Source organism: Melopsittacus undulatus, chromosome 2, assembly GCF_012275295.1.
Source record: "Melopsittacus undulatus isolate bMelUnd1 chromosome 2, bMelUnd1.mat.Z, whole genome shotgun sequence".
Classification (NCBI taxonomy): Eukaryota; Metazoa; Chordata; class Aves; order Psittaciformes; family Psittaculidae; genus Melopsittacus; species Melopsittacus undulatus.
Window position 1 is genome coordinate 18,593,646 of NC_047528.1, and position 12,101 is coordinate 18,605,746.

A 12,101-nucleotide genomic window follows, 5' to 3' on the forward strand; every position below is an offset into this window, starting at 1 on the left:
AACAGCTGTTAAAATGAAAGCATTTGTGCTAACCCACCCCTCTTTTTTCAAACAGAACATTCTAATGAAACTAAGTGCTAGTACCTGATATACTGCTTCATTAGCATTAATGGCCATATATAAACTACTACTTTCCAACATCAAATCATTTCTGGTTTTCTTATCATATATTTCTTACAATATTTCATTTTCAGGTGATGGTATTTTTTCATCAGAGACATAATAGAAAGAAAACAGTGTTAAGGAAGCATGATGTATGCAGGAAGAGTTTGATGGTGTTTTCACAGGGAAAACCCTGAAGTTTCATAAACTTGACTTAGTTAATGATATTGTAAAATCATTTAGCTTTTTCTTTTCTATTTTTCCCAACAGTGTTTTTATTAAAAACTCCATTTTTGTCCAAATAAGTTCTTTCTTATGTCTAAGATAAAAGCCAGGACATATTTCTTTAAGACCTTTGTACTGCAGGAAGATGATTATTTGCACAACTTTTATTGCTCTTCAGCTGGGTTATAAGAAGGAAAGATACAACATAGGAGCAATTAATAGAAATACAAATTGGAAACTTCATTGAAGTCTTTTTTGAGGTGATTAAGTCTTTCTGTGATCATGAACTTACAATATTTGTTCCAAGGAGATTAAAGTAGGGATTTTTACTTTCGAAAGTATAAAAATTTGAGCTATCAGTGAATCTGATTATATCAACACACACATGACAGTTTTATTTAAAAGTAAAATTTAGTTGTTGACTCAGATCAGGCAAAATTTAGAGAATGACAGGTGGCTTCTAAAATATCCTACAGACTTTTTATCTGATCATCTTTTCTATTTCCCTTTTACTCAGTGGAAAACATGTTTCTGTTATACATTAAATGCGTGTGCTATTAGTCTTTTGTAAGACCATTGTGTATTTAAATTAGTATAATGTTGAAAATAAAACAAATAGCAGAAAAAAGTAGCAATGAATATACATTTAAATTAAATTAAGTATATATCCATGAAAACTTATTTACAAAAAGAACCAGTCCTTACAGTTGCAGTTTTATATTTAGACTCCATTGAAAAGCATCTTTGGAAAAAAAAAAACAGTCGTTAAAGTCTATGTACCGTGTATAGTAAGGTGCTTACCATAGCAAGATTTACAGACCCTGTCCCCAAAAATGATAATCTGTATGAGGAAATACATGATGATGTTCAGGGTCAGCAGTGCTGACTTAAGCCACACTTTAAACATCCTCTAACTAGCATAACTAACTACAATCAGGTAGTTATGTGTATTGCCAACTTGCAATATGTGTATATGCCAGCATCATAGTTAAGGGGAAATTTATCTTGGCCAAGGGGATTTGAATACTATGCTGTCACTTCTCTGACTGTGTCTAGAAGAAAAGCAGTATACATGTAAGTCTATAGAGCTTAGCTCTGAAAAAAAGGGTAATGTTTGGTAAATAATTTTTTCTTTGGAAAAAGAACCAGGTAGTGCTTACCTCTCTCTCATCAGAGAGCAATTACTCATCTGAGTAACCCCAGTGTTTTTTTCAGTGGGAGGAAGGAATTCAAAATAAATGAAAAAAAAAGGGAATTTTTCAATATTTTATAACCATCTCGATTTTTACAATCTTCAGTAAATTTGCAATCCCAAACATATTTTGGTTTGTATGGTGTAGTAGTCATTGACATAAATCACTGGATGATAATTTGAAGATAATAGCTATTGCTGAGGGCGAATATAGTTCCTGTATTTTCATCCTTTAAAGTAATAAGAAGATTGAATTATTGTCATTGGTAGATGCTAGTTGAATTTGTAAAGGTCATCTTAAAATAGTTGAAATTCATTGTGACTATAATCTGTTGTAGAATTTGGGTTGTTAAGTACATCTAAAAGACTATTCATTTTAAGTGTAATAGTGCTTCCTTCTTAAAGTTAAGGAGACTCAGTGGCAGTTAGTGGCCAAAAAAGGAGCTAGATCCCTGTATTTTTGCAGCAGATCTGCAGAAGACACACAAATGCACACCCACCCTGGTGTACTACTTGAACATATATCTGCAGTATACCAATGTGACAGTGACGTCTAATAGCATACTGGGCTGTATCATTCCACCCTTACACCTGGAATGCTGTGTAAAGCCCTCTCCAGTATGACAGAGCTATGAGCAAACTGAGCAGTGTCACATAGGATGCCATTAAGATGATCAGGGAATGGAAGTATAAGAAGCTGAAGAAGTTGTGTTTGTTTAACCTGCAGAAAAGAAAGCTAAAGGGGGCTTCTGACTTCTGCCTGCTACTAGGAGGGCAAGAGGCAAGATGGCAGACTTTTCTTAGAGGTGCACAGCAAAAGGGCAAGAAGCAGCAGTCATAGGCTGCATTAAAGCAAAATGAAACTGGATAGAAGGGGAGGAAATATTGCTGTTAGAAAAATTAACCATGGGGACAGGTTGTCTGAGGAGGCTACTGAATCGCCTTCCTCAGAGGTATTAAAATCCCACTTCAATAAGACCATGAGCACCTTCATCTGAGTTCCAGCCAGGCTGACCTTGCTATGAGTAGGCAGTGGAACTAGGCGACTTCCAGATGTGATCTCTGATTAGCATTCTTCTGTGATTCTGTCTTGTCCTGTCTTCTGCTGACACTCTGGAAGGACCCAGGCTGCTTACAGACCCCATGTCAGACTTTCTAGTCCAATGCAGAAGTCTTAGATATTCTAGGGCATCTAAAATAAGCTGAAGGCCAGGCAGAGAACACCAAAGTATATGTAATGGCACTGGACAGCTATGTTGGCAACTGAGTCATGCCCCATCTGTTTAATTGTCCTGTCACATTGTCCTCTACTCAGATCAGTAAGCAGGAATAGAATACTCCTGAAACACAGTGCTGGAGCTGACCTTATGAAAATACACCCACAGATTTCTTTATAATAATAATAATAATTGGAGGAAGAAGAATTACCCATTATGAGAAGATAGAGTGGTTAAAGTATTCACTTAGGGAGGAGTGATTCAGATCAGCTGTCGTCTCTTTATATAGGGTTTCAAATTATCATGCCTTATTCTCCTTTGGTACTTACCTTTCCATTTTACGTATGTGAGGACTGCATGTTTCACTTTTTCCTGATGAAGTTACTCATCATGCAACACATTCTGGACTCATTAAGCCTGAGAGAAAATGTGACACCATGGCCTTTTTGTCACGTCACTGTGTGAGAAACATGATCTCCTATTCCTGCTATGGTTTCATCAATAATCCATTTTACTGTGAAATGTTTCATGGTTTGGGGTTTTTTATATTTATATTGAGTATTTTATGAAGACAGTGACTAGATGGATAAAGACATTTAGTTAGTAAATCATACTGAGAGGGGAAAGTACCAGTTGCCAGTGTTTGCGTGACCAGTGTTTGCAATATTCATTCAGAACTAATTTTTTAGAGATCTCTAGACTTGTGTTTAATCATAGAGAACAACAAAGTATAAGAAGTGCTGACAGTAAGGCATCCTTACTTTGATCTCAGAGGACGTAATTGTTGTATCCATTGCATAAAAGAACTGAGAGAAAAAGTGGAAACAGGAACAGCAAGTGTTCCATATTAATGTATTAGAGACATTTTTCAAGGGATGAGAGATGTATGATTTGAACATAAAATGTATATACGCGATGTGCTGCATGTTCTCTGTAATAACACATTAATTCTAACAAAAGACCAGCAAGTACTTCCACACCATTCCATATGAAAATCTGACTAATTCTACGCTTCTGAAAGCAATAGCTTTAGATCTTTCGGTACTGTATTACTCATGGAACTAGAACTGAATCTGTAGGAGTATTAAATTTTTAATACACTTTTATTGAGATCTTATTTTAAGTAAGGTGCTTTAATAAAAATTAACTAAAAAATTAAATTGCATAGCAATACCCCAAAGCACTCAGGATTTTTGGCTTATATTCAACGCTTCAGTGATTCTAGGTGGCAGGAGAAAAGTGAAGCATACAAGAGTAGGTGATAGCCATAGGTTATCAGAAATTATGGAGAGCAGAAGAGAGTAAGAAAAGAAAAAATCTTTTAGCAGGGCCTGTTGTGATAGATGAGAACTGATGGTTTTAAACCAAAAGAGGGGAGATTCAGGCTGGAAGTGAGGAAAAAAATTTTTACGAAGAGGGTGGTGAAACACTAGCACAGGTTGCCCAGAGAGGTGGTGGATGCACCATCCCTGGACACATTCAAGACCAGAGTGATGTGGTTTTGGGGAACCTGATCTGGTTGAAGATGTCCCTGCTCGCTGCAGGGGGGTTGAACTAGATGACCTTTGAAGGTCCCTTTGAACCCAAACTGCTCTATGATTCTATGGTCTTACAACTATTTTCTTTTTTTACATCACATCTCTCTGAATTAATCTACATTCCATAACAATAGAATTAATAAATAACTGTCAATTTTCTGGCAGTATGCAGATACGCACATTAGATCAATCAATTCATGCTGTTTGAGAAAGGTTTTTTCCTGTTCTTACTATGAGAAACGCAAAAAAGCCCTTTTTTAACAAGGTATCCTGTGAAATAGATTCAGCAAATCAAGAATATGAATGTTCTTTTAGAAGGGGTAAAGTTAGGCCTGGTGCAAGTCAGGTCACGCTTTGGTTCTTTCAAATCCTTTCTTTTTTTTATTTTTCTTTCCCAATGTATTATTAACTTATTAAAACTTCTGTGTCTACCAACGTATTGAGAAGGAAAAAGCAGAAGTGCCATGGTTGAGACCCAGCAATTCATTTTCAAAGATGGCTGCCTTTGTACCAAGGAAATCAGTAGATAACATTTCCTCAAAACATACAGTATCTTCATCACATGAAAGCATTTTTCTGTAATTGTGTGTAAATAATTAACAATTATATATAAATTAACAGTATGTATTTGTGAGTCTTCTAGATATATGGCTGCCTATTGTTCGCAGGTTTGCACAGTAAGTCAAATACACTTAAAGCACTTTCTAATTATTATTTGAAACATTACTCACACTATAAAACCTCACAGCTTAGAACTGAATCTGTGGAAGGTAACCATTGATAGAGATCTAACTTTGCCTCACTTACCCAGAACTGTTTCTTTTGCTGTAAAAAAAAAAATGACTATTCAGCACCTTTTCACTTTTTGCAATACACTTCTCGGAAATAAAGTTGTGCTTTGGAGGAGCTTTAGAGAATAGCTGAATTGGGATGAGTAAAGCTGTGTCAGGGTGCACATGTCCAGCATAGTATAATGTACCTCAAAGTTCAGCTTTCTGTCCTAACCATCTTCAAATAAAATCTGTATCAGGTTTTATGCCTTAAAGTTGTTGCCTTAGTTTAGGATATTATGGTTTCTATAACCCTTTCTGTACTTGGTGGGCAGTTAAAAGCAATCCTTTGCGTCTGCCAGGCAAATCACTAAGCAAATTCTATAGAACTTTATGGTATGCATCTCTCGCATCATCTACCATGCAGATTTTAGGAAATACCAGAATACATTTCTTAGTGTGTCAGTCATCCACCATCTAATGTCATTTTAACTGGAAAGAGGAAATAAATAATCCTAATGCTGTTTCTTTTGAGAATTACTGGCTGGAATATACTTAACATTTATGGGACCAGGCATGGTTAAGACAGGTTCCTGCTGGAAAGGAAGCAGATCAGCACCTCTCGCTCCTGTGAATATTCTGTGAAATGCATTTATTAAAAATTTATTACAAACATTTATTAAAAAGGAGTCTTAACTGCTTTGACCGTTCTGTGTAGTTCTAATTCTGACCACAGATTTAGATGATGACTATCAAATCGACACTCAAATTTACGTGCTCTGAATTTTCAATTGATCAGGTTGTAGAAAGGGTAATATTAAGGGTTTGATGTATATCTGCTTACCAAATCAATACTGTAGAACAGGATTTTTTACTAAATTTAGGATTTGGTAATACATAAAGACTGTCTTGCAGATAATTAATTTTTGGAGTACGAGATCAAACTGCAAATACTCTTGCAGCTTTTTTGAAACTCTTCTAAGAACATGATCAGTAACAGTTGTTAGGTTTGTGGCACCAAACTGACATCTGCTATGAAGACCTGAAGATCCTACTCTTACATGGGATGTTTGTAATTTTAAAGCATTTAAGCCTCCCTAATCATAAGGGATGATGCTGCAAGGACTTTGATAATTAGATTTTATTTTAAAAAAAATAGATGATAGGCTCACACTGATCAGAGAATCTCAGTAGTTTCAGCAACAAAAGCAGGAATGTTTGTCTTGATCAGTTCATCAGGGATTTCCTGAATTCCCTGGAAACCCAGTTTGAAAGCATGACTCCAGGCAGTTTTGAACAACAAATCTGACCTTGTAAATAGACTTACCCAATTTCAGTACTTACCACTATTCTTAGAATACCTGGGTTCTTCATGATCCTTAACATACTTAAATGTGCCATTAAATTATTAAGACCGCAATTCAAATTATTAGAAATTTATATAGAAAGCTGAGGAAAACTGATGTAATTAATCCATTATTCTACTGTGCTTTACAGGTCCTAAAATGGTAGAATTCCACGGTCAGCAATTTCAGATCAACTCAAAGGACGGCAAACCACTTTTTACAGTGGATGAAAATGAGGTTGTAATAGGCACAGATAAACTTCGAGTCACAGGTTTGTAACAGTTTGAGAAATGTCCAAATAATAGCCACAAGAAAAACAAAAAGAAAAATGCCATTTTTAAATACATCATTGTGTGAATGCAGGTTCTGGTTTTACTTCATTAAGGAATAGAAATCTGGATATTCTAACCTGTGTCAGCAAGTAATCAGTAACAACTTTTAAAAGCAAAATTATAATGCATATCACAGTAAAATAATAAATATTTATATATGTATATTTTATTTTAGTGAACAGTGCTTTTTTTCCTGAATTATTAAATGTTTCCAATTCACACTCTTAACTGAGGCTGGAAAAATCCTAAATAATGCAAATTGAGTTGTATTGGGTTTTTTATTTGTGAAAACCTTTGATTCTATGATTCTATGGTTCTCTGATATTTTTATATGATTTTATCTTTCAAAGTGAAAGCCACTGTATTTCTGCTTTGTGTGTAGAAATATGTGACAGAATGGTATTTGTAATATATTTTAAATGCTATTTGCGAAAGACAGGTTTGTCTTAGGCTATTTCTTCAAATCACCAACGTACTCATTTAAAAAATAAGATGTCAGTTATCACATGAAAACTTGTTTCCTTTCATATGACCTGATAAAGTCAGCATTCATTTTCCAGGTAAAAGGTTGCATTAATGCAGATATATCAAGGTGTGAGTTCTCCTTAAGCAGAAGAATCCATCAAAGGGAATAACAAGAAATGTTCTGTAACTTGTTTTCAATTACATTTTTAATATTTTTAACCTGAGTGGAACTATCATGATTAATTTTTGCTAATTATTGGTCCCCTGAAATCTTGAGGTCTTAACTGGAATTGATATATTCATATTATTTCACTGTGCAAAACTACAAATGTAGTAACTATACAATTAGTGTTTCAAAGCCAAAGTTATAATGTGTTAATGTGTTAATAAATTCTGTTTACGCCTGAAGGTCTTATCTTAAATTTTTTACTATTTAACCTAATTGAAATTACAAGTGTGTTTAACCAGGAAACCATATCAAATAATTATTGTTTGCCCAAGGGATGCTAAACTTTAATAGAAAGCATGTTTAACAAAGATATGAAAAACAGCATAATTGTTAACTGATTTGGAAAAGTCCATCTCTGCTCAAAGTCAGTAAAAATAATCCATACACAAGTTTAAATTGTTATGCTAAAACATGTATTCTGACTTGTCCAATATTAGTCTTTACACTGCAAGGATAATTGTTTACATTAGCAGATACTGTAGAAAGGCGCATTGCCTGTTTCTTTTTTACACTGTAGTACAACTTAAAAGCAAATCCATTAAAATCAGTGAGGCTATTTCAGTGTAAAATTAATAGGAGTGAGAGGAGATTCATACCTACTTTGCTTCAAGTTAATTTATTAAAATTGTGATTTAAATGATACTATTAGCATGAAGGATGAATTAGTAATACTTTGCATACAGAGATAATTTTTAAGCATTTTAGATAAAGAACAAGATCAATGTGAAATAAATTTTGAAAAGCTCATATCATAAGAAACAGAATACCTCAGGCTTAAAATACACAAAGAACATCCTGGAATATTTTATGTACAATATGGGGGACTATTTGATTTTAGTTTTAGTTTGATTTTATTTATATGAATTATGAAAAGCTTAGTAACAATTTGTAAGAAAACATGAAAGGCTTCAACTAAAATATAATGTAGCAGAGAGCAAATCTCTGTGATTTAGGATCTTTCAGGAAAAACTAAAAGTCTAAGAATAAGGTAGTACAATCCAAGACCTCAGGAATTATCATTTTCAAACAATTTGGTATGTCTGACCTCATGCTATTTCAGTTAGATGTTTTCTAGCCCATATGATAGAATGAAACAGCAGCAGACCCTATCTTTGTTCTCCTAAGAAGGATAAATGCCTGGTGAAGGCCATGAGCAGCAAGGTGTTTCAGGTACCTCAACAGGGTCACAGGTCTTGATGCTGGAGTTCAGACAACTGAATTGAACCTGAAGTCAACACAGTCAATGCAGTCTACAGCATGAAGGAGGCACCTAGACCTGGCATGGGGAGAGCTACTCTGCTGGCCAAATACAGTTGTCTACTTCAGGATGAGCTCAACAACTCCCTCATCTCCCTTGAATATAGTGGCTGAGTTCATATGCTAAAACTTTATCATCCAGCAGTATTTGAAACACCTTTGGATATCGCTTTATATACAAGAGACACTTTGTTTGATCATGGCAGCTGGAAGCCAAGCATGATGAACAAAGGTATTTTAGATTACGGTAGGCACATATGATTAGGTAACTGAGTTCTGCCTCTACTTCATCTGTGACACCTACATCATAGACATCATAGACACTTAAATTTAAGTGTATGAAAGTGAATCTCAGCTCTGTGGTTCATGACAATTAATGCTACCCGGAGATGTACTCCAATTACAACCTTTTCAATATTCAGTAATGACCTGCATCTTTTGCAGATATTTATTACTCTGCTACAGATGTATCAAACATCAACATTTTGTTCTTGTAGGGTTTTATACATTCAGTTGGCATTGGTGACAGTAAAACCCACCTAGTAACAGTGTATAGCTAGCAAAGAAATTACTGCTTTATAACTGATAATATTGTCATGGCAGTAGGAGTGAAGTCAGAGGACTAGCTGGAACCAGAATCTTCCTGCACAAATGTCTAGAGTCCATGGCCATACGAGTCCTCTTCTCCACTCCCTTGCCTGCTCTTCAGACTTGCCACCTGGAAGGCTGTCCATAGAAGGGAGAAAATATGCTCAAGCAGATAAAATGATATGCAGTAAAATCCATTCAGCAGATATAAAATGGTCTCAAGTACTGCACAAAAAAACATTTTAACAGGTACAAATTATAATTTATATATCATGAATGTTGTATGGGGTAATATTTTGGTGGTGAGAAGGTAAGAAATTATGGAGAAGCATATTGTATTGCCCTTTCTCCAGTTTACTACTTGTCCTGCTTGTTTGTCTTTTATAATGTTTTAAAGATTTGCTGAGAATTGTCAGTGATTTTCTAGTGCTCTGTTCTATGGAAAGGTTTACAGTTTGAGTAGTTAATGCTGAAGTGCAACATCAAGATGTATTTTTGATTTAAACACTTCTGCTCAGAAGGTAAGGTAAGTAGGGAACAATTTGAGGGTATGAATAAACATGCTGTTAGACTTTGAAGAGGCAGATAGTCTGTGCTTGATAGGGTGTGTAGGGAGTATTAATGAACCTTCAGTCCTCTCATTAAGAAAATTAGTATCTTGAGCTTGTGTATTGTAGGATTAAATTCATAAGTAATAGTCTATAGAACAATAAATGTAGTAATCTATCATATTTGATGTTATTTCTTTACAGTTTAAAATACAAAGCAGGTAATGAAGATAAGAAATTTATTTAGGGCTATTTAAAAAAAAAAAAAGAAAGAAAATTTGGCCTGAGATTATTTTGGGGGTTTTAGTGTCATACTTAATTTTTCTCACAAGAAGGCAAGGTTTTACTCTTACTTAGAGATGAAAGCTTAAAATATGCAGATAAGCCTTTTCATTCCCTATTACACTATCACCACCCCCCACCATCTCACTAGTGCATTAATGCTGATATTTCCCAGTGTCTTTTTTCCATTATGAATATTTAGGTCTGCAACATTTGCAAAGATTTTGTGGAATTTTAATTGTCTGTATTAACTGTAATGGAAGCTGCACTTCAAAAATCTTACTACTTATTTTCTTGTCTCAAGTAGTTTAAAATTTCTCTGTCTTTGTACTTCTTGGATTTCATTTTAAAATTTACACATGAATTTTTACATTACCTATGTATTAGGTCGTTCCAATCAATGCTGTAATCGTAGTACTGTAGCTATATTTAAATTGTCTTATTAACTGTTAATATATGGTTACTTATTTTTATTTTTAATATCAAAGTGGCCATATAAATCACTGTTGCTGTTCTCTTTCCATTTGAACTTTTATATATAGTATTTTTTCTTTATTTTTTGCAGGGCCTGAAGGAGCACTTTTTGAGCATTCTGTAGAAACACCACTTGTGAAAGCAGAAGCCTTTAAACAGCTTAGGTAAGAATTAATACATAAAAACAGAAATCTAATAAGTAAACATTGTTTACTATAGATATTCATATTTTTTCTGAACATGGCATTTTCAACAACATTTGCGGAACAGTAATTTTAAACAAATTACTATTTTAAATGAAAATTATACATTGCTCTGCAATTTTGAAAGATATTATGAATACTTTATTGTTGGTGGTAATTATTTAAAGCCACATAATATACTGTGGAAAGTTTTTCAGTAAACTTCTGTTTTTCAGCTTGAAAACCTTAGGTGTGACTTTTTCTATTGTGTTGTGATAGAAGTTGCTTGTCTGCAGCAGGTCATTGCCCTGTAATTAGTCAAGATTTTTAGAAACTACTGTCAGTCTGAGGAAACACTAGTAAGAACACTTTGGAAATGTACAATGCTCTGTATGAGTGGAGAGAAGTTTGGGGTGAGAAAATCATTATAAACTACTTTGTATGTTTCAGAGCCCCTGAATTCAGGGATAGCATTTCTTTCTGCATTATTCTGTGTAATTTTGAGTGCCCCAAATTAGCTTGTAATAAGTTGGTTATGATGAGGTAATAAACTCAAATTGCATTCTGTTCATGAACATGTTATGTTTCTTTTTAAAAGCCAGTTCAAAGAAAGGTTTGAAATGAAAGAGGATCTCTTTAACAAGTATACTTCTGTACTTTCATTCCTTGGCAGTTTGCTACTTTCTGTCATAATTTCTCTTCTTAGGGTTTTTTTTTCTCCCATAGGGATAGCTACTAGAGAGTAATGGAAGATGATTAAAGTTTTCAAAAACACTGTCTGTATCTTGGTGACTGAATTTTCAAATTGAGAATGGCAAATGAGAGGGAGACCATTAAGATACTTCTTTTAATTTTCTCCTTGATATTTAAGATTTACTTACAGTAAGATATGTGTGCATTCAAAGATCAAATGAGCTGAAGACATTAGTTTTTGCATGTTGATGTCCAGTTTCTAAAGTGTGTGTCTTCTACTGTGGTAGAATTTGGATGTGACAGACTTTGATCAATATGTAGGGTTATGCATGTAGTGAACATTGCCTGATTTTGTAGGGATTGGATTCATTATGTTGTAGATTTGTCACCTCCTGTCATTATCTCAGTTTTTATAAGGTAGGATGTTGAATCTTGTAATTACAAAGACAAGAATCTCTGCAAATTTTCATTGGATACACATCCATTCTTTTCTGTGGTTATTACTTCACTTCAAATGCATCATCAATTATTTTTTTAACAGGCTTAAAGCTAATAGTTTTATCCTGCATTCATTATGTTGTAGTCAGTTTTAAGTTCTTATCTGCATTTTATTCAAAAACAATTACACTGTTTCAGACTATATACAACTAATATTATTATA

At 34.2% G+C, this 12,101-nt stretch overlaps 1 protein-coding gene across 4 annotated transcripts in view; it reads left to right on the forward strand.

The window, feature by feature from the left end:
• Positions 1 to 12,101, forward strand: part of SGCG (sarcoglycan gamma) — a 121,711-nt gene that overhangs the window by 88,800 nt on the left and 20,810 nt on the right. For all 4 annotated transcript variants that reach the window (XM_031049504.2, XM_005149760.3, XM_031049503.2 and 1 more), the window contains 2 exons: positions 6,542 to 6,661; positions 10,657 to 10,729. In XM_031049504.2, coding sequence (XP_030905364.1) covers positions 6,542 to 6,661; positions 10,657 to 10,729 — 193 coding nt within the window. The remainder of the gene's footprint in view (positions 1 to 6,541; positions 6,662 to 10,656; positions 10,730 to 12,101) is intronic.